This window comes from Artemia franciscana, chromosome 4 (genome assembly GCF_032884065.1).
Source record: "Artemia franciscana chromosome 4, ASM3288406v1, whole genome shotgun sequence".
NCBI lineage: Eukaryota > Metazoa > Arthropoda > Branchiopoda > Anostraca > Artemiidae > Artemia > Artemia franciscana.
This window is the reverse complement of record NC_088866.1, coordinates 32,047,353-32,068,386: the sequence shown is the minus strand read 5'-3', so window position 1 is coordinate 32,068,386 and position 21,034 is coordinate 32,047,353. Positions and strand designations below refer to the sequence as shown.

Sequence of the window (21,034 nt, the reverse complement as noted above, 5' to 3'; positions counted from 1 at the left end):
TAGAAAGTTGGCCTACGGCAAAAAAGTCAACGTTTGAACTAAGACAGATAGATTTTTTTTGACGGCAGTCGATAACTTTTGATGAGCTGATCAAAGTATATGTCATCCATTTTTTTGTACAAAAATTCCTTCATGAGATATACCAGTTTGAAAGTTTAAAGGGGTTGACAACTTCAGTAGTAAGGTACACACTGAAACCAAACATAGGCCGATACCAATTGTGAGACATATAGGGGAGTTGTAAGCAACAGTCGGCTGTTAGCTCATAATCGGCGATGAGGGGTTCGCAACTCTTACTAGTTGGTGTACCTATTTTCTGTTTCCGTTGTATTTGATGGTAAGACCAATTTGGTTCCAGTGGTAAGACATGTAGGGGAATTGTAAGTAATAATCGGCTGTAAGGCTACAATCATCTTTAGCAATGAGGAGTTTGCAACTTTTGCGAGTTGGTGTACCTAGTATGTATTTTAGCATCCTTACAGATTAACAACTTCAGCGTTTAGTCGCAGCAAGAAAACAAAACCAAAGTGTTGCTCTCGCAACACTTTACTCGGCGAAGCCGAGCAAAGGTTGCCACAACACCTCACGTTGCCCATGCAACATAGATCTAGTTTGGTTTAAGATGGTCACCATTTTAACATTAGTCATATAGTCAATGCGAAGCCAAATTCTTAGTTTTTTTGTATATTCTTGTGTGACTTCAAGTGAATTTTTGGGATAGTGCCCTAATAAGGTTTAATTTTGCTTCGTCTTTTCTTCTTGAATTAAGAGGAGAAGACAAATGAAAAAAGTCTTTGGATTTCAATTTATCAGGGTAAGAAAGGGAAACCAATGGGCTCTGTAAAACCATCGAATATTTTCATCGTACCTTAGCAATGAACCTAAATAATGTCGACATCTAGCCAGATATTGAATAATATTTTCTTTTAAACTTTTATAGCGTTGTAGGTAATTTTCTTTGGTATCCTTTACTTTTTTTAAAACAGGTCTTAAATAATATATTCGAGAAGGCATGGAGGTCATAATCCTACTCATGTTAGTTTCTGCTTGTTTCGAGTTTGACTTGGTTATTTATTGTAATTTCTGTTTGTTTGGGGTTCCATTTATTTATTGATAGTGATATATATTTGTTTTATGTTGGAAAACTATTTGACTTTATTTTTGCTCATTTTTGAATTAATGTAGCTTGCTCTTTACTTTTCTTTGAAAAACTTCTTAGTTAATTTTTTATATTAATATACTAAAAAATAAAATTTTCAGTATATGCCTGCAGCAGCATAAAAGTGTTTTATTTTTTGTGCTTTAGTGTTTATTTTAATAGGATACTGTTGATTATGGAGGTCGGCCAAAAAAGAGAAATAGGATCTCAATTTAATTTTCATTTTGATGAATGCAGATCCTGTACCTCACCACCTGCACTCGTTAGTCCCAATACCCGTCAGAAAAATATATTACTGCCATCCAATAACAGAGCAATCGGTGTTGCGCATATTATTGTCGGTGTCAGTTATTTAAGAATTAACGATGATTCTTGACTACTATGGTCCCTGCGTCGGTCCTGCAGTGCATTCCTGCAGCGCGATTCCATCTCTGGATCCCGTATTACCAATCTAAGGTCAAATCCACTGCACCACCACAGGACGTCAGTGTCAGTGTTTTTAATCAGGCATTGTTCCTTACTTTATTTGTAAAAAAAACAACGCTATTTAGTCTGGCCTCGGTCGTGATTATTATTATTTTTGATAATAAATAATTGTGATTCAGAAATTGATTAAGCCATATTTTTATAAAGCAATTATTAAACTGTTTTAGACGCAGCAGCCCATAACAAAAAAGCACTGCAACCCCGACTCTAAAACTACTTGGCTGAAGGATAGGGCCACCTCTCCACTCTTGGTCAAATGCCACACTAATCCCGTTTCTTTTATAATCAATATTTTAATTGTGAAATTGATGATGATATGTGAAATTATCTTATGAACAACGTGTAGTTCCACCCCACTATTTGATCGGATTTCTGGATTGAAGTCTATGTGCTTAGTCTTTTCTAACACCAACAGATTTTGGTGATTATTTTCTCTATAATCACCTAGGCTGTTAATGAGTAACCCTGGGTTCCAACTGATAAGATGTCACGCAAAACGGCCATTTTTGGGTGTTCCATAAAATTTATTCCGTTTTTTTGTTGCAAGTGTAAGCCTCACAACGGTTCAACAGCTGCATTGAATTATTTCTACTAAGCAATTGAAAATATCAAAAGTTATTCTGAATTAGGAGTTTTTTTAAAACCATAAGTTTCAAGTAACAGAGAAACTAATTATGTTTATCCAAAGTTTTCCAGTGATCAAACAGTTCGTGGTAACGAACTGTAGTAAGGAGCGACCCGGCTCAATAGTAACCAAAACTCTAAAAAATGGAACTTTGGCACCAATAGCTACATCAAAAGAATTGCATTTTAATGCTGATTTTAAATATATAAGTTTCATCAAGTTTAGTCTTACCCATCAAAAGTTACGAGCCTGAGAAAATTTGCGTTATTTTAGAAAATAGGGGGAAACACCCTCTAAAAGTCATACAATCTTAACGAAAATCACACCATCAGATTCAGCGTATCAGAGAACCCTACTGTAGAAGTTTCAAGCTCCTATCTACAAAAATGTGGAATTTTATATTTTTTGCCAGATCACGGATGCGTGTTTATTTGTTTGTTTGTTTTTTTGTTTTTTTGTTGTTTTTTTCCCCAGGGGTGATCGTATTGACCCAGTTGTCGTAGAATGTTGCAAGAGGGCTCATTCTAACGGAAATGAAAAGTTCTAGTGCCCTTTATGAGTGACCAAAAAAATTGGAGGGCACCTAGGCCCCCTCCCACGCTAATTATTTTCCCAAAGTCAACGGATCAAAATTCTGAGATAGCCATTTTATTCAGCGTAGTCGAAAAGCCTTATAATTATGTCTTTAAGGACGACTTACTCCCCCACAGTCCTCGTGGGAGGGGTTACAAGTTCAAAAACTTTGACCAGTGCTTACATATAGTAATGGTTATTGGGAAGTGTACAGGCGTTTTCAGGAGGATTTTTAGGTTGGAGGCAGGGGTTGAGAAGAGGGGGATATGCTGGGGGAGCTTTTCATCGAGGAATTTGTCATGGGGGAAGAAAATGCCCATAAAGAGAGCGCAGGATTTACTAGCATTACATAAAAAAAAACAATGAAAAAATAAATATGAAAAAGTTTTTTTTCAACTGGAAGTAAGCAGCAGCATTAAAACTTAAAACGAACAGAAATTATTACCTATATGAGGGGCTCACATCCTCCTAATACCTCGCTCTTTACGCTAAAGTATTTTTAGTAATTTCAACTATTTATTCTGCGGGTTTTGTGATTCAGGGGTCATTCTTAATGAATTGGGACAAAATTTAAGCTTTACTGTAAAGAGTAAGGTACTGACGAGGGGCGAACCCCCTCATATATGTAATAAAAACATGAGAATATAAAAGTTCTTTACGTAAGCTAATTTATAAGTTACGTATATCATTTACTTATAAAAAGATTCGTAGAAAATTACAAGTTCTAGTTGCCTTTTTAATTAACCGAAAATTGGAGGGCAACTAGGCTTCCTCCCCCGCTCTTTTTTCTCAAAATCATCCGATCAAAATTATGAGAAAGCCATTTAGCCAAAAACAAATAAATATACAAATTTCGTTTTAATTATTTCTCTGCGGAGAGCCAAAATCAAAACATGCATTGATTCAAAAACGTTCAGAAATTAAATAAAAAAAACAAGTTTTTTAAATGAAAGTAAGGAGCGACATTAAAACTTAAAACGAACAGAAATTACTCCGTATATGAAAGGGGCTTTTCCTTCTCAACGCTCCCCTCTTTACGCTAAAGTTTTTTACTGTTTTAAAATGTAGAGTTAAGAGAAAGAGTCAAACTTTAGCGTAAAGAGCGGGGCGTTGAGAAGGAAAAGCCTCTTTCATATACGGATTAATTTCTGTTCGTTTTAAGTTTTAATGTCGCTCCTTACTTTCATTTAAAAAACTTGTTTTTTTTATTTAATATTTGGCAAAGCACATTCGGGTAATGTCCTTTCAGTCCAAGATGTAATCCTCTGTGCCTGGGGAGATATTTCTTGGGAAGTGAAAATAGATGATAAGAATTATATTTTCAATTAGGCATAGCTAGCCTGGACTAATATAGTTTAGCTCTTTGAATATTTTTCTTAGCTTCTAGAGCTTGATTTAGCTTATTCCTATGCATATTAAGGTGTTTTGGCTCGCTATTCATACTGCTAAGATAATAGGTAGCGCTATTCATTTGCCAATTTTTAAATAAAATTGACCTGCTTCGTCTATCGTCTATTTGGAAGACTAATTACATACAATACTGGTAGATAATTTTTTTCTAATATCTAGGCTGTCAAAACTAATAAGAATTTAATCCATAATTATATTGGTATTGATTATTTGGTTTCGTGCTTTCACTTTCCGCAAGGAAACATTATAAAATACTGGAAACTGCTTTTCACTAAAATTTCAGCTAGGAGGAAAGTGGGCACATCACTTTATTCCTGTTCTTATGCTCTTTCAAATTTCAGTAATTGTTTCAGGGGGGAGGGGGAAATTCCATTCGAGCCCTTTGGGGGGTCCCAAAGTAAAACAGTCAGTAGTAGTTGAAAGTGTGCCTTAAATTATCTTAAATTGCAGCTTGGAGTGATATAAGGATTTTCTACAAACATGTATATAAGGATAAATGTATCTAAAGTAAACATGTAAGGATTTGTACAAACATGTTTCTAAAAAAAAGCTGTCTATTGAGAAGAAACTGTCATTTGCATCTGACTTAGGAATGATAATTATGATTTTTCTTAGTCTTAATTGTAAAATATTGTTTTGAAAACAAGTTTAGATATAGATCTATGAGCAGTCCACCACATAAGCCTACATATTAACAAAACAATTATTACTTCATAATATGCACAATAATTCTAGTTGACATATTTTGCAGCAGGAGAACCTTTATCCTCACTTCTTTCCTTGTTTTTCCAGTTTTTCTAAGAAATTTATGAATTTCTTATAACCTATATATTTTCTTACCTTAATTACCTTAATCCATCTGAGAGCTTTAAGGTCTTCCAGACCTGTAGTACTCTTAAGATGATGACTGCCAGTCAAACCTCCACTGCTTCTTCTCTTACTCTTTGTCAAGTTGGCTTTTGAAGGACTGGATGGAGGGAGCACTGACAGTTGAATCTTTCAGTTTATTCCAATGGTTTATGATTCTTCTCAAAAAGAATGTTTGGTGAGTTTTAGATCAGGAGCTTGACTTTGGTAGCTTCTTGGAGTGTCCTCTTGTGTTGTGCTGGCTGGTACTGAGATTGCTGCTAAAGATTGCTGACTTTTTGTTCTGTAGCTTGTAAGTAAGCATCATATTGCTGTGCAAATGTCAGTAAACCAGAGTGGGTAGTTTGAAGTACTTGAGGCAGTCCTCATATGAGGTTGATGCTTGACTTCTTATGCATTTTGTTGCATTATTAACAGAGTATGAACCCCCATTCCTCTAATTTGCAAATATATGCACAGAATTGAATTCTGAATCTAAATATAACCTTCAAATATTACCTCACAAGTGAACTATACCCCACCTCCATGATGTGCCCATATATACCCTGATTTGGATGTATTTAGGGATGGGGGTAAAGTTCATTTATGATAGAAATGAACCTTATATCAAGAATGCAATATTGGGTATATATTATTATATTAGTGGGTTGGGGTATATGCTCTGTTAATATATAGGCTCAAAGGAATTTGTAAATTTCTTTGAAAAACTAGAAAAAAACAAAGAAAGGAGTGAAGATAAAGGTTCTTCTGCTGCAAAATATATTAACTAGGATTGTTGTGCATATTATGAAGTGAGAATTATTTTCTTAATATGTCTGTTTATGTGATGGACTGCTCATACATCTATCAATAGATGTGTATGGTGAACTGCTAACTAGTCAGCTATCAATAAAGTATCCAAAGTTCTACATATTTAGATTAGCCAACCAGTTGGCTATTATATCTCACCTAAATATTCACTTCAGTCTGAATTAGCCAACTAGTCAGCTAATAAGAGAACTGTATATACTTTATAGAATTACTTAACTAGTTGGCTATATTATTCCATGTATATATAAACTTAAGCTTAAAATAGCAAACTTGTCAGCTATTGATAAAACTCCTAATGTACTTAAAAAATTAGCTTACTAGTTGGCTATTAAAGTCTCACCTAAATATACCTTTCAGCCTGAAGTGGCCTTATAGTTAGCTATCAATATAGTTTCTAATAGCTTATACAGCAGAATTAGCTAACCAGTTGGTTATCTCACTATTTATTCTTTTTGTTTTAGAAAGTCCCACCAAATTATTACATTTCTGTCATTTTTTAGCCAGCATTGTTTTTTGCCAGTGTTTCATTAAACAATTCTGTTTCTGCTACTCAAAAAAAAAATATTGTCTGGCTTTCTTAGCTTTAAATTGTATAGGAGAAAAAAACCTTGCCAATTTGAAGACATAATGTAAGAAAAATAAACTTTACCTATAATATATTCTTTTTGCTGAATGAAAGAAGACCAGCAGAATATTTACCCTCTTATTCCCAAACATACTCTTTGTCTGCAAAGAGTAAGTTTGAATCTTTGAATCTTGTGGTTGGAGTGGGTCAAGTAGGAGCTTGAATTTGCAGTGGTGTGCTACTCCAGGTGTCTTCTGTGACAAACTTGATTGAGGTTTGTTTATCTGGCTTAGATGCTTGAAGTGATTGCCCCATGGGTGGTATGGTGTCAGCAGTGCCTATTTGTTACCCATCATATGTTGTGGATGAGGCGAATTCATACCAAGGTCTTATATCCCTCTTGTTTTGTCTGAAGATGTCTCCACTTTCGAGGGAGAAGTTGTAGGATCAAGGGGTTTTATTGTATTTTTTCTTGATGGTTGCTTTTTCCCATTTTGAGTCCTCAGAAAGTTTTACCCACACTTTCTGGTTTGGGTTGACCTCTGTTGCTCTCCTTGATCCTCAATTGTATGCAGTTTTCTGCTTCAGCTGAACTTTCCTTCTGGATTCTGTAAATGTTGAACTATCTACCAGTTTGGTGTATAGGGCTTGTGGTAGAACTGGTAATACTGAGTGCAGCTGTCTGCTCATCAACAGTTGAGCTTGTGAGTGGGCTCTGTTGACCAGGGTGTTCTGGAATTCTAGCAATATCATGTATGGGTCTGTCCTGCTATCCACTGCCTTTACCATGATGCACTTGGCTATTTTGACAGCCTTCTTGCTAAGGCCATTTGCCTGAGGATATTGTGGACTTGGTATTACATTTTCAATGCTCCAGCTTGATGTAAACGTTTTGAATTCTTGTGATGAAAACTGCAGGCCGTTAATGGTTGTCATATTTTCTGGGAAACCGTGACGTGCAAAATGCACCTTGAGTTTGCTGATTACCTGGAATGAGGTGGTTGAAGTCAACTTATCAATCTCAAACCGTTGGCTGTAGTAGTCTGTGGTGATAAGGTATTCTTGACCTCTAAATGTGAACAGATCTGCTCCAACATGCTGGAAAGGGTATAAAGGTATTTCCATGTTAGTTAGGTGATCTTTTTGTTGCCTGTTTCGGAACTGGCAGGGAGTAACACAGGTGTTGATCATTTTCTCAATATTTCCAGCAATATTTGGCCAAAATATGACAGTTCTGGCTCTCTCCTTTGTTTTTAAAATTTCCAAGTGTAATGAGTGGAGTTGCCTCAACATTTCCGACCTCAGCGCTTTGAGAATGACAGCCCTTTGAGAATGAGCCCATTATTCATGACCAACTCATCTCAGTAGTTCCATTAAGGGGTAGTTGAGATGGGGCATCTTTTTGGTTTTCAGGCCAACCATTTTCTATGACCTGCATCAATATGATCAGTTCCTCATCTTGGATTGATTCCTGCCATATATGCTCCATTCTTTTTTCTGTGATTGTTATCAGTTGGAAGAAAGTGTGTATGGCTAGTTCTCCCTTGCTTGCAGCTTCCTTATCCATATCAGGGAAGTGCGAGCAGGAGAGTATATCTGCCACAGGTGTTTCTTTTCCCTGTCTGTAGTGGATTGTCAGGTCATAAGGCTGGATGGCTAACATCATACGCTGAGGCCTTGGTGGGGTGCTGTTTATTGCCTTGCTAAGGATAGGTTCCAGGGGTTTGTGGTCTGTTGTAACAAAGTCTTTTCGACCAAACAAGTACTGATGAAAGTCCTTGCAGGCAAACTTTATGGCCAACAACTCTTTCTCCATCTGATAGTATTGTCTCTCAGTCTAACTAAGCAATCTTGAGGCAAACGCTACTGTAGCTCTCCTTTTTATTCTGTAGGATTAGATTAATGGTTCCAACAATCTTCCACTGAACTTGATGTCAGTGTTGTACTGGGTAAGCCTTATTGCTATGAAGGGTTTCTCTGGAGCTTCTGCAGACAAACTGTCAATAGCTTTAATGTAGAATTCTTGTCCTTCATCATCTTCTGCAGTCTCTACCTCATTTAAGTTTTTGCTCCTACATACCTTTGTAAAATGGTTAGGCTTATGGCATTTTGTGCACGTTGTTACCTTTGCTGGGCACCTGTGCTCACGTGAATATAAACCACCACATGAATAGCACAGTGGTGTTTTACTCTCCTCACTGCTTCTATTTCTTGTTTCATGCAAGATGGCTTCCCTGCTAAGTTCATTTGTTCCTGGGTCTCCTGAACTGTTTCGATAGCTCAACTGATCTGGATGGCTTGTGCTAATGTCAATATCCCACCTTCACTCAAGAGCTTTTCTCTTGTCAGGTCATTCTTTACTCCAAACACTAGTCTGTCGTTGATCATGTCATCTGAAGTGTCACCAAACTTGCAGTCAATTGCTAGTAACTTTAGTTCTGTGGTGTATCCCTCCACGGTTTAACCTTCATTTTGATTCCTTTTGTGGAATATAGGTCTTCCAAAAATCGGATTCGCACTTGGTTGAACATGCTCATTGAACTTGTCCATATACACTCGGATTTTATTGTTTTCTTCAGCTGTGAGATTCCAAGTGTTAAAGATATCACGACCTTTCTCGTCAACCCAAATGAGCAGGTACGAACATTTCACAGCTTCCCTATTTCCACTCAGTGGTCCAGAGAACTTGATTTCACAATGCTGCTTGGGTGTGGTGTACTACACCCAATTGGGTGTAGTATTGGGTGTAGTGTACTATCCATGATCCCACTTTTGACACCATGTAACGTTTCCTCTCTTTTCTGTTTCAATAGTTTATTGGAGACCCAAACACGTACAAACAAAAGTGACAATAAACATAAGCAAGCAAAGCACTATAGCAAGCAAAGCTGGGTGTAAACATAATTAAAATAAACAAAAATTTCAATCCCCAGTTCCAATCCCTGCTGGCCAATCATAGATAAATGATGGGAAAGAAAAAATCTACATTAATGGGCACTTCAAGTCAATTATAATTTGCACTCTGCTAAAACAATCACATCTTTTCTTCATCCTGGTCATCTCTTTTCTAAGCCCCATTTCCCTAACCCTCTTCTTATCCCCTTTTCCTTATATGAAGTCAAATCAGCAACTTGGTCCCTACCCCCTTCCCTGTTTAAAAAAAAGAATTGTTAGCACTTGTGGGGAGAATCCTGGTTTGCTAATTTCTTTTTCTGTATATACATTGACTCAATTCAGTAGCCAACCAGTTTGCTATTTTATATATTTTTGCTCACTTAAACTGTTTTTCAATAGCCAACTGGTTGGCTATATTTAGGACGTTTATACATAAAGCAATATGATATTAGCCAAGTAGTCTAAATGTTATATAGAGATGACGAGTGGAAAGCAAGATGTTCCATATCCCCACCTGTGACTTCTCCCAGCCAATCATAGAAAATGATGGGGAAGAGAAAATCTAAGTTAATTTCACTTCAAATCACATTGATAACTAACCAATTTGCTATTCCAAACTATAGTTTAAATATACACAAGGATATTAATAGCAAACTAGTTAACCAATTCTATTAAGTATATACAGTTCTCTTATTAGCTGACTAGTCAGCTAATTCAGGCTGAAGTATATATTTAGGTGAGATGTAATTAGCCAACTGGTTTGCTAATCTAAACATATGTATATAGCTGAGACTTCCATAGCCAACTAGTTAGCTAATTCTACTGTGTATTAGAAACTTCATTGATAGCTGACTGATTTGCTTTTTTAAAGTAAAGTTTATATATGTATGGGATATTAATAGTCAGCTAGTTAGCTAATTCTAAAAAGTATATACATTTCTATAATTAGCTGACTAGTTGGCTAATTCACGCTGAAGTGTATATATAGGTGAGATCTAATAGCCAACTGGTTGGCTAGTCTAAACATGGGATAATAATAGCCAACTAGTTAACTAACTTGATAGTGTATATATATATATATATATATATATATATATATATATATATAAAAATAAGTTGTCTGTGTGTGCGTGTGTGTGTGTGTGTCGAGTGACCTCATGTTTGTGTGTCGACTGACGTCATGAAGTTAGTTGTCGTAATGTTTGTTATGACGATGACGTCATTAAAGGTATTTAAGACATTCGTTCACGGAAAAATATTTAATTGTAAAATGACTGAAGAACCTACAATGGCAACAGCCGAGGAAGCTGCTCAAAGAGTCTATGCCAAAAAACTTGCTGCTGATAGAGAAAGTAAGAAAAGAAAGCGTGCCGAGGAATCATAAGAACAGCAAGAAAACAGGCTCACGGCTGATAGAGAAAGTAAGAAAAGAAAGCGTGCCGAGGAATCACAAAAACAGCAAGAAAACAGGCTTGCGGCTAAAGAACGCAAAACCGCGCAGTTAGATGAAAATCCACCTGGACAGCGAGAGTCAAAACATATCAAAACTGAAAATGATAGCGATGATGATTGGGTTTGGGATTTTGACTTGGATAAGGTCATCAATGCCTACCAGATTTAAGTTAAAAAAACAAAGGTTCGGCGATATGTACTTCATAGTGACGCTGAAAAATAAAGAAGAAAAAGAAAAAAGGTAAAAAACTAAAAAAAAACTAAAAAGAAAAAACACTCAAAGAGAAATTACAGACTGGGACACAAATGACGACCGAGACAGAGGGAATATAAATGACGACCGGGAACCTCAAAGAGAAATTACAGACTGGGACACCCGGACACAAATCACGACCGTGACACAGGGAATATAAATGACGACCGGGACACAGGGACACAACTACAACGGGGACGCCGGGGGCACAGGAAATTACAGACCGGGACACAAATGACGACCGAGACAGAGGGAATATAAATGACGACCGGGAACCTCAAAGAGAAATTACAGACTGGGACACCCGGACACAAATCACGACCGGGACACAGGAAATATAAATGACAACCGGGACACAGGGACACAACTACAATGGGGACGCGGGGGGCACAGGCGGGATATATAAATGACGACCGGGACACAGGGATTGTTTGAATAGAAATTACAGATCGGGACACCGGGACACAAATGACGACCGGACACAGGGAATATAAATGACAACCGGGACACTCAAAGAGAAATTACAAACTGGGACACTGGGACACAAATGACGACCGGGACACAGGGAATATAAATGACGACCAGGACACAGGGACACATCATAATGAGGTATAGATCTGAATACAGATTGTTTTTCCCATGGACAGTTATATGATGCATGTTCAAGAGTCGATAAACCTGACAATCTATTTATATGCACAGACAATGGGACAGCCAAGAATGTTGTACATTCGCAAGTTTTACGTAGTTAAATATATATATATATATATATATATATATATATATATATATATATATATATATATATATATATATATATATATATATATATATATATATATATATATATATATATATATATATATATATATATATATATATCTATATTCACAGGTGGGACACAAGGACACAACTACAATGGCGCGTAAAGACTTGCGCGCGCGGGCGCTTTGGGGGGCGCGAAACGCAACCCCAACAGCTAGTCTATATATATATATATATATATATATATATATATAAATATATATATATATATATATATATATATATACATATATATATATATATATATATATATATATATATATATATATATATAAATAAGTTGTCTCTCTGTGTGTGTGTGTGTGTCGAGTGACGTCATGTTTGTGTGTCGACTGACGTCATGAAGTTAGTTGTCGTCATGTTTGTTATGACGATGACGTCATTAAAGGTATTTAAGACATTTGTTCACGGAAAAATTTGTAATTGTAAAATGACTGAAGAACCTACAACGGTAACAGCCGAGGAAGCTGCTCAAAGTGTCTATGCCAAAACACTTGCTGCTGATAGAGAAAGTAAGAAAAGAAAGCGTGCCGAGGAATCACAAGAACAGCAAGAAAACAGGCTTGCGGCTGATAGAGAAAGTAAGAAAAGAAAGCGTGCCGAGGAATCACAAGAACAGCAAGAAAACAGGCTTGCGGCTAAAGAACGCAAAACCGCGCAGTTAGATAAAAATCCACCTGGATAGCGAGAGTCAAAACATAACAAAACTGAAAATGATAGCGATGTTGATTGGGTTTGGGATTTAGACTTGCATAAGGTCATCAATGCCTACCAGATTTAAGTTAAAAAAACAAAGGTTCGGCGATATGTACATCATAGTGACGCTGAAAAATAAAGAAGAAAAAGAAAACTGAAAAAAGAAAAAAGGTAAAAAACTAAAAAGAAAAAACACTCAAAGAGAAATTACAGACCGGGACACAAATGACGACCGAGACAGAGGGAATATAAATGACGACCGGGAACCTCAAAGAGAAATTACAGACTGGGACATCCGGACACAAATCACGACCGGGACACAGGGAATATAAATGACGACCGGGACACAGGGACACAACTACAACGGGGACGCCGGGGGCACAGGCGGGATATATAAATGACGACCGGGACACAGGGATTGTTCGAATAGAAATTACAGACCGGGACACCAGGACACAAATGACGACCGGGACACAGGGAATATAAATGACGACCGGAACACTCAAAGAGAAATTACAAACTGGGACACCGGGACACAAATGACGACCGGGACACAGGGAATATAAATGACGACCGGGACACAGGGACGCATCATTAGAATAATGAGGAATAGATCTGAATACGGATTGTTTTTCCCATGGACAGTTATACGTTGCATGTTCAAGAGTCAGTAAACCTGACAATCTATTTATATACACAGAGAATGGGACAGCGAAGAATGTTGTATATTCGCATGTTTTACGTAGTTAAAAACATATATTTATATCTATCTCTATTCACAGGTGGGACACAGGGACACAACTACAATGGCACGTAACTATTATGGCGCATAATGACTTACGCGCGGGGGGCTTGGGGGGCGTGAAGCGCCCCACCAACTAGGTGTTGGGGTGGCGCAAAGCGCCACCCTAACAGCTAGTATATATATATAAGTCTAATATTAGCTTACTAGTTGGCTAATTAAGATAAAAATGTAGAGCTCTATATAGGTGAGATCTAATAGCAAACTGCTTGGCTAATTTAAAGATTCTAGATATATTTCGATCTTTCCTGACCTTTTCCGAACTTAAATTAGAAAATTCTGGTTGGGTTAATAGGAAAAACAAAATTCACACTTCCCAATGATGTAAGTCTCATCAGAACTGAATATCTCTATATCAGACCCAAATTGAAAGATTTTAGGAATTCTGTATCGGCTTTTAGTTTTTTTCTGGTTTATTTAAATCTATTATTTAAGTTCTACAATTCGTATCATGGCCGCCAACATAATTTTAAATAGTTTTACCACATAAACTAAAAATGTTTATGATGGACAAGAAAGGGCAAGTCTTTTAGGTGCCACATCCCCTTAGAAGCAAATCAGGTCTCATTGCTTTTCTGTCACACCTCATCTATCCAAGTATTTTAGCCGTAATTTAGCTGTTCTTTTTCTGGCTTGAGTAAGTTGTGTAACATGATTAGTTTCCGTAAAACATTAATGTTGGGGAGGGTGTATTTGAGGGACCACATGGCTGCTCTGTACATCCAACAGTATAGGTTTATCTTGCTTTTTTGGTTCTGTTTCAAAGAGGTTGTAATATGTCTGTTTTTGTGATAAAAAGCTGAATGAAAGGGGGTAATTTATGGATCATGGGCCCACTTAGTAACTTCAGCTTTTAGCTTGGTTTTGCACAAAATAATGATACAACTGGACAGCAATCAAGCCATCTCGACTTTGTATTTCTGAGGAAACCAGAAGCTCTCGTGTGAACCGCATACATGCCCCTAATGGGAAAGAGTGGTCATATTACTATAGATATCAGAACAACATTCCTCAGATAAACAAATCGCCTCATCAAGAAGATCCTTATTGATTGTGAGAAGATTAGAATAAGTCTTCGCAGCATTGCATGGGATTATGTCTTATCTGGTTCTTTAGAAGAACAATTGCAGTGCTTCAAAGAATTACTAATAAACAAAACAAAATAGTACACTTCCAGCAAATTTGTCCCCAAACCGAGAGGATTTCTGACAATGACGAAAGAGATTAAGAGCAACCATAAAAGCAGGCATTGGAAGAAATATAAAAAGCACTAATCCCGAGAAAACAAACAAAAAAATATTCAAATTCTGGAACAAACTTAAAAACTTGACGTGGGCCTTGTATATGAGTTTTGAATCCAAACTTCCTGATGAAGCCAAGATGGAGAAGCTACAGACACTAACAAGCTTGCCCACTTACTGTACCTGCAATTTCTCTCAGTTTTCGCAACTGAGCCTGATGTCCCTTTACCTTCCCCACAAAACTACGATATAAAAGCCTCAATGGAAAGTACCACGGTATCGTCTAAAGATGTCCTTGAACGTTTACAAAAGTTAGATGCTGATAAGTCACCAGGACCTGATAATATACATCTCAGACTACTAAAAGTTAGCAGACCCCTCAAAAGAATCTTCCAGATTTCACTTGCCTCTATAGAGCTACCAGCAGACTGGAAAATAGCCAACATAACGATTACATAGCAATCACCATTCGAAATAGGTGATCGCACCAAGTCTGAGAATTGTCAACCTATTAGCGTAACTTCAGCTCTTGTTAAGATGCTTGAACGCATTGTTAATGATCCAATGCTTGAACATTTAACCACCAACAAGATCTTGTCACCTATGCAGCATGGATTCTAGTCAGGAAAATCAATCGAAACGAACCTATAAGAATCATACAAAGTAATTACAAATCTGATTTACCAAGGACATCCAGTCGACCTAGTCCTGCTAGATCTCGTCAGGGCTTCGCTGAGAAGACTTCTGACAATGACAAAAGAGATGAAGAGCAACCATAAAAGCAGACAATGGAAGAAATATAAAAAGCACCAATCCCCCAAAAACAAAACAAAAATGTTCAAAATTCTGAAAAAAACTTAAAAACTATACGTGGGCCTTGTAAACGAGCTTTGAATCCAAACTTGCTGATGAAGTCAAGATGGAGAAGTTACAGACACTAACAAGCTTGCCAACTGACTGGATCTGCAATTTCTCTCAGTTTTTACCACTGAGCCTGATGGCCCTTTGCCTTCCCCAAAAAACTACGATATAAAAGTCTCAATGGAAAGTACCACAGTATCATCTACAGATGTCCTTAAACGTTTACAAAATTCAGATGCTAATAAGTCACCAAGACCTGATAATACACATCCCAGACTACTAAAAGATAGCAGACCCCACTAAAGAATCTTCTAGAAATTATTTGCCTCTATAGAGCTACCAGCAGACTGGAAAATAGCCAACATAACGATTACATAGCGATCACTGTTCGAAAAGGCTGATCGCACCAATTCTGAGAATTATTGACCTATTAGCCTAACTTCAGCTCTTGTTAAGATGCTGGAACGCATTGTTAATGATCCAATCCCTGAACATATAACCACCAACTAGGTCTTGTCACCTAAGCAGCACGGATTCTAGTCAGGAAAATCAATCGAAACGAACCTATTAGAATCATACAAAGTAATTACAAACCTGATTGACTAAGGACATCCAGTCGACCTAGTCCTGCTAGATCTCCTCAAGGCTTTTGACAAGGTACCTCATAGTCAAATGCGATCCAAACTATTTCCTGCCGGCATCGATTAAGCCATGATAAACTCGTTAATGAATTTCCTCACCAACTTTAAGCAGAAAGTCTGTTTGTTCAAGGTGGGTGGCCAGTCAATCTACTTTGATGAGGTCATAGTGATGAGTGGGGTACCACAGGGAGCAGTACTAGGCCCAACTCTTTTCCTGATGTACATCAATGACATTTTCAATCGTGTTGATAATCATGTGCATTTGTTCGCTGATGGTGCCAAACCTATTGGCATTGCAAACCCACAGAACACCCAACACAACGTAGACAGGCTATAGGATGGGACTCAATACTGGCTTCTCCAATTCAATACAGCCCAAGGCTGTATTTTGCACCTTAGACCCAACAACCCAATGGCTATCTACTCAATTTTCAGTCTCATCACTAAAATAAAAGACCGTTTAGAGAATCAAGAAGAAGAATGGGACCTTGGTGTCATTGTCAACTACAAGCTGAGGTTCCACAGTCACGTTCAGCATGTTGTTTCCAGAGCAAATTCCGCCCTTGACCTATTGAAACAGATCATAAATAGCCGAGAGGCAGCTCTATTCATAAAACTTTTGAATATCTTGTTAGACCCCATCTAGATTTTGGCATGTGCCTTGCTGGTCACTCTTATCGGCAAGATGTAAGGATCATCACAAATACTCAAAGACAAGTAACAAAGTACATGGCAAGCCTAAAATTAGCTTCATATGAGGACCGCCTCAAGCGACTCAAGCTACCTACCCTCGTCTACAGACGCATGTGTAGCGATATGATGCTGAGTTACAAACTTGAAAAAGAAAACTTTAATCTTTATTGGCAGTCATAGCACCAGCTATCATCAAACAAGAGGAGACTTAAAAAAGCTACCATAGTTAAGCTCCCGATGGAGAATCCCACAAATGTAATTCTCGAGAAATGTCATGAACCACAGGAATGAATTGAAGGACTCAACTGTCAGTGCTACCTCCATCCAGTCTTTCAATTTACGACTTGACAAGAAGTGGGAGAAGAGCCAGTGGAGGTTTGACTGGGAGTAATTGACTGAAGAGCAATACAGGTCCAGAGGACCTTAAAAGTCTCAATTAGATTAAGGTGATTAAGTCACCTTAATCTATTTACCTTACTATAGAGTAAGGTGATTTTTTTCTGATATACGTTGCAACTCTGAAGACGGGAATTCCTGAAAATCTCTGTTGAGTGCTTCTCATGAACAAATGGCGGTATAAAAAAACTGGTGTTAAATGAGGCCATAAGTACAGTAGCAACAACATTCCAATGCAGTCTGCAATTACATTGCTCTTGTTTAAAAACAAAATAATAAACATAAAGAAAATCGAAGGGCCATGTCCACAAGTGTTTTAATGTGTGATAATGCAAGCATAATTGTAAGGGCAGGAGCTAGACAACAAGGCAGCCAACCAGGTTAAAGCACCCCCTCCCAATTTTTGATTGGTTGCTTTAACAAAGGGCAATACAATACTGAATAATAACACCAATGTTTTATTAAGAAAAGATAGAACCAGCTTTGCTTCCTTTCATCTGCTTACTCAGCACATATTCTCTAAATTGAGTATTTTCACCTCTGTTCAATGTTGGTTAATTATTCATGTTAAAAGTTATATTACACCACAATGATAGTAAACGTTTACTTGTTTGCGACTTTAGCTATAATGTTAGACAAAAGATGTGACAAGTCAAAAAGGGTTACTTTTTGATGTCGATTTCTCTGATATTATGACGATTATGCAACAAAAAGGTAAGTAGCCTATGTTATTAGTAAAAATTATTCAAATTTTTCTGTGTTAAAGGAGGGACTGGTAAAATTGCCTGCTATAAGTCTTTAAAAAAGCAAATTTTATGGTCTGGAAGGACAACCTAAAATTCAGTTTGTAAAAATAGTTCTCTAAAACCTATTCATATCTTTTCCCTCTCATTCTTCATAGCATCTCCTTAAAAAAGACGAAAATTGAATAGCAAACCTCTTCAAAAAGAATGTATGCTAATTGTACTCCCCTAGTTTGTCCGGGGGTAGAGTCAAAGTAGACAAAGAAGACTCCCCTAGTTTGTCCGGGGGGGGGGGAGTACAAAATCAGTTGTACTCCCCTAGTAGTAGTAGTAGTCAAATACCTTCCCCTGCGCAATTTGAGACCTCTTTAGACAACTGAGGATGCATCTCTTTCAGAATATGTTCCTCTATAAGACAAATAGACTCCCTCTGGATGCCTCTTGTCCCGTTTAACCAGGTGGTTATGGTTACAGTATTGGTCTCAATGCTCGTATTCAAAGATGCATCGCTAAAATGTACCTGACTATATATATCATGAAAAGAGAAATCACCAATGCAACAGCACAAACACAAAAAAAAAGAAAAAAAAAGAGAGACAGAAGGAGAAAAGGAAGACTGTTTTCCTAAATTAGTGATTAATATAACGGAATCAAAAATATAAATTTAGACCTAAATGTAAAAGAAAATATATATATATATATATATATATATATATATATATATAGTTTTTATGTAAAGAAGGATTTCAGTCTAGAGTTATTTTTCAAGATTAAGATTATAAGCTTCACTTTCTTTCTATTTCGGTTTTTCTGTTGTTCTATCCCGTTTGTATATTTTATGCATCCTCTTTCCATTCTTTCTAATGCCTTTCACAATTTCTTATCCCCTTGTTTTTTGGCTTTGCTTTTCGTTGCTGTTTTCTTATCTCTTTTTGGTTTGTTTCCCTTCGTGGGGTCATTTGGGTCATTTTTATCGTTGAACAATCAAATTTCTCTTTTTCTATCTTACCATTCCATTTTGTATATTTTATGCATGCTCTTTCTATTCTTTCAAGTGCATTATCTAGTTTCTATCCCCCTCCTGTTTTTAGTTATTTAGCTTTTCGTTTTTGTTTTTTTAGATGCTTTTTTGTTTGGTTTTTCTGTAGCCTTTTTTCTAGTTTGTTGTAATATCTCTTGTGGGGTCATCAAACTCAGTTTGTCTGACTGAACGACTAACTCTTTCTTTCTTTTTAGCTATGGGAAAAACTTCAAAAGATAAAAGGGACATCTACTACAGGCTAGCAAAAGAGGAAGGATGGCGTGCTAGAAGTGCATATAAGTTGCTTCACATCAACGAGGAGTTCAATATATTTAACGATGTAAAAAGAGTCGTTGATTTGTGTGCTGCTCCTGGAAGCTGGAGTCAGGTCCTTTCAAAGAAGCTCCACGAAAAGAATAGTCCCGACGATGTCAAAATTGTTGCAGTGGATCTGCAAGCCATGGCTCCAATACCAGGGGTAACGCAGATTCAGGGTGACATTACGCAGCTTAGCACAGCAGAACAGATTATCAGCCACTTTGATGGGGGAAGAGCCGATTTGGTTGTCTGTGATGGGGCTCCTGATGTCACGGGCCTTCATGACATTGATGAATATGTTCAAGCCCAACTAATCCTTGCTGCATTAAATATCACAACCCACGTTTTGAAAGAGGGTGGAACATTTGTTGCTAAAATTTTTAGAGGGAAAGATATAACTCTTTTATATTCACAACTGAGAATTTTCTTTAAGAAAGTCACTTGTGCTAAACCGCGAAGTTCTCGCAACTCCAGTATTGAAGCCTTTGTAGTTTGTGAAAAGTATTTTCCTCCACAAGGCTACAAACCAACGATGGGAAATCCTCTGCTCGATCATTCCTATAATGAATTGAATCAATTAGAAGGGTCTAACAGGATTATTGTTCCTTTTGTTGCATGTGGAGACCTGAGTGCTTACGATTCAGATATGACCTACCCACTGACGTTAGGTGATGAAGAGAAGGAACTGTATACATACCATCCTCCCACACAGCCCCCAATAAACCCTCCCTATAAGCAAGCAGCAGAAATGAGAAGAAAAGATCAACTAGCCAAACCTAAGTCTCTGTGGATAAATGCAGATTCTGATAGCCTAGGGAAAGGTCTGTCAGACTTAAAGCTGAATGAATAATAATTCTGTAAGTTTCTCTTTTTAATAAAAATATCAAATATTGGAATTGAATTACATTGTCACTTCCTTTTGTCTAGGCGCTCACATGTAATAACAGATTATATCTATTATTGAACTGTATAACATAGAATGTGAATGCCTTTTAAACCTGAATTCAAAGCTGAGAGTTGAATTAAGGGCTGTGATCTTGTCTTACCTTAGAGCTGCAACCTCCGCATTGGAAAAGGGCCTCCAACCATTTTTCTGGTTTGCTACATTCAAAATTTCTTCCTATTCTGGGCGAATAAAGGCATAGAGGTGACTTAGATCAGGTTGGTAGGTTTTATTTATCGTGCTTTGTGTTTAGAAAAGGATTTTTATGTTCAGTTTTTACTATTTATTTATCTATTGATACCAGGGCCCTGTCCAGGATTTTAGTTCGGGGGGGGGGGGAGAGGAACGGGTGTCTGAAAACTTAAAAAAAAACAATAAAAATGTGTCTTATGCATTTCATTACATTTTTATGAGTCCGGTAAACATTTTGTGGGGGGGGGGGTTTGTTCAATCCGTCTAACCTGGGTTACCACTACAGTCTGCTTCTAAAGTGCTACAATTGCCTAAATTTGCATGCTACATAGCGATTTTTGGTGCTTTAATAAAAAAATTGACTGTAATACTGCTAAAATAGCGCTTCCGTGCTATTGGGATTGCATGGGAACGGTCAGGAGATATGCTTACCTCCTTTGCCCTATTAAGGTTTGTCTTAATAGGATGATGTTTGGGTAATAATTCCGTTTTTAGGAATGAATGACATCCAATAAACATCATGCTGCTTAAAGAAAAGATAATGAACAAAGACTGTATTATCTGAGC

At 37.2% G+C, this 21,034-nt stretch overlaps 1 protein-coding gene across 1 annotated transcript; it reads left to right on the top strand.

The window, feature by feature from the left end:
* Window positions 1-4,317: 4,317 nt before the first annotated feature.
* Window positions 4,318-20,228, top strand: LOC136026299 (tRNA (cytidine(32)/guanosine(34)-2'-O)-methyltransferase-like). Its single transcript, XM_065702714.1, has 2 exons — window positions 4,318-4,386; window positions 19,230-20,228. The coding sequence occupies exon 2, from the start codon at window positions 19,232-19,234 to the stop codon at window positions 20,180-20,182; it is 951 nt and encodes a 316-aa protein (XP_065558786.1). The 5' UTR covers window positions 4,318-4,386; window positions 19,230-19,231; the 3' UTR covers window positions 20,183-20,228.
* The last annotated feature ends 806 nt before the right edge of the window (window positions 20,229-21,034 follow it).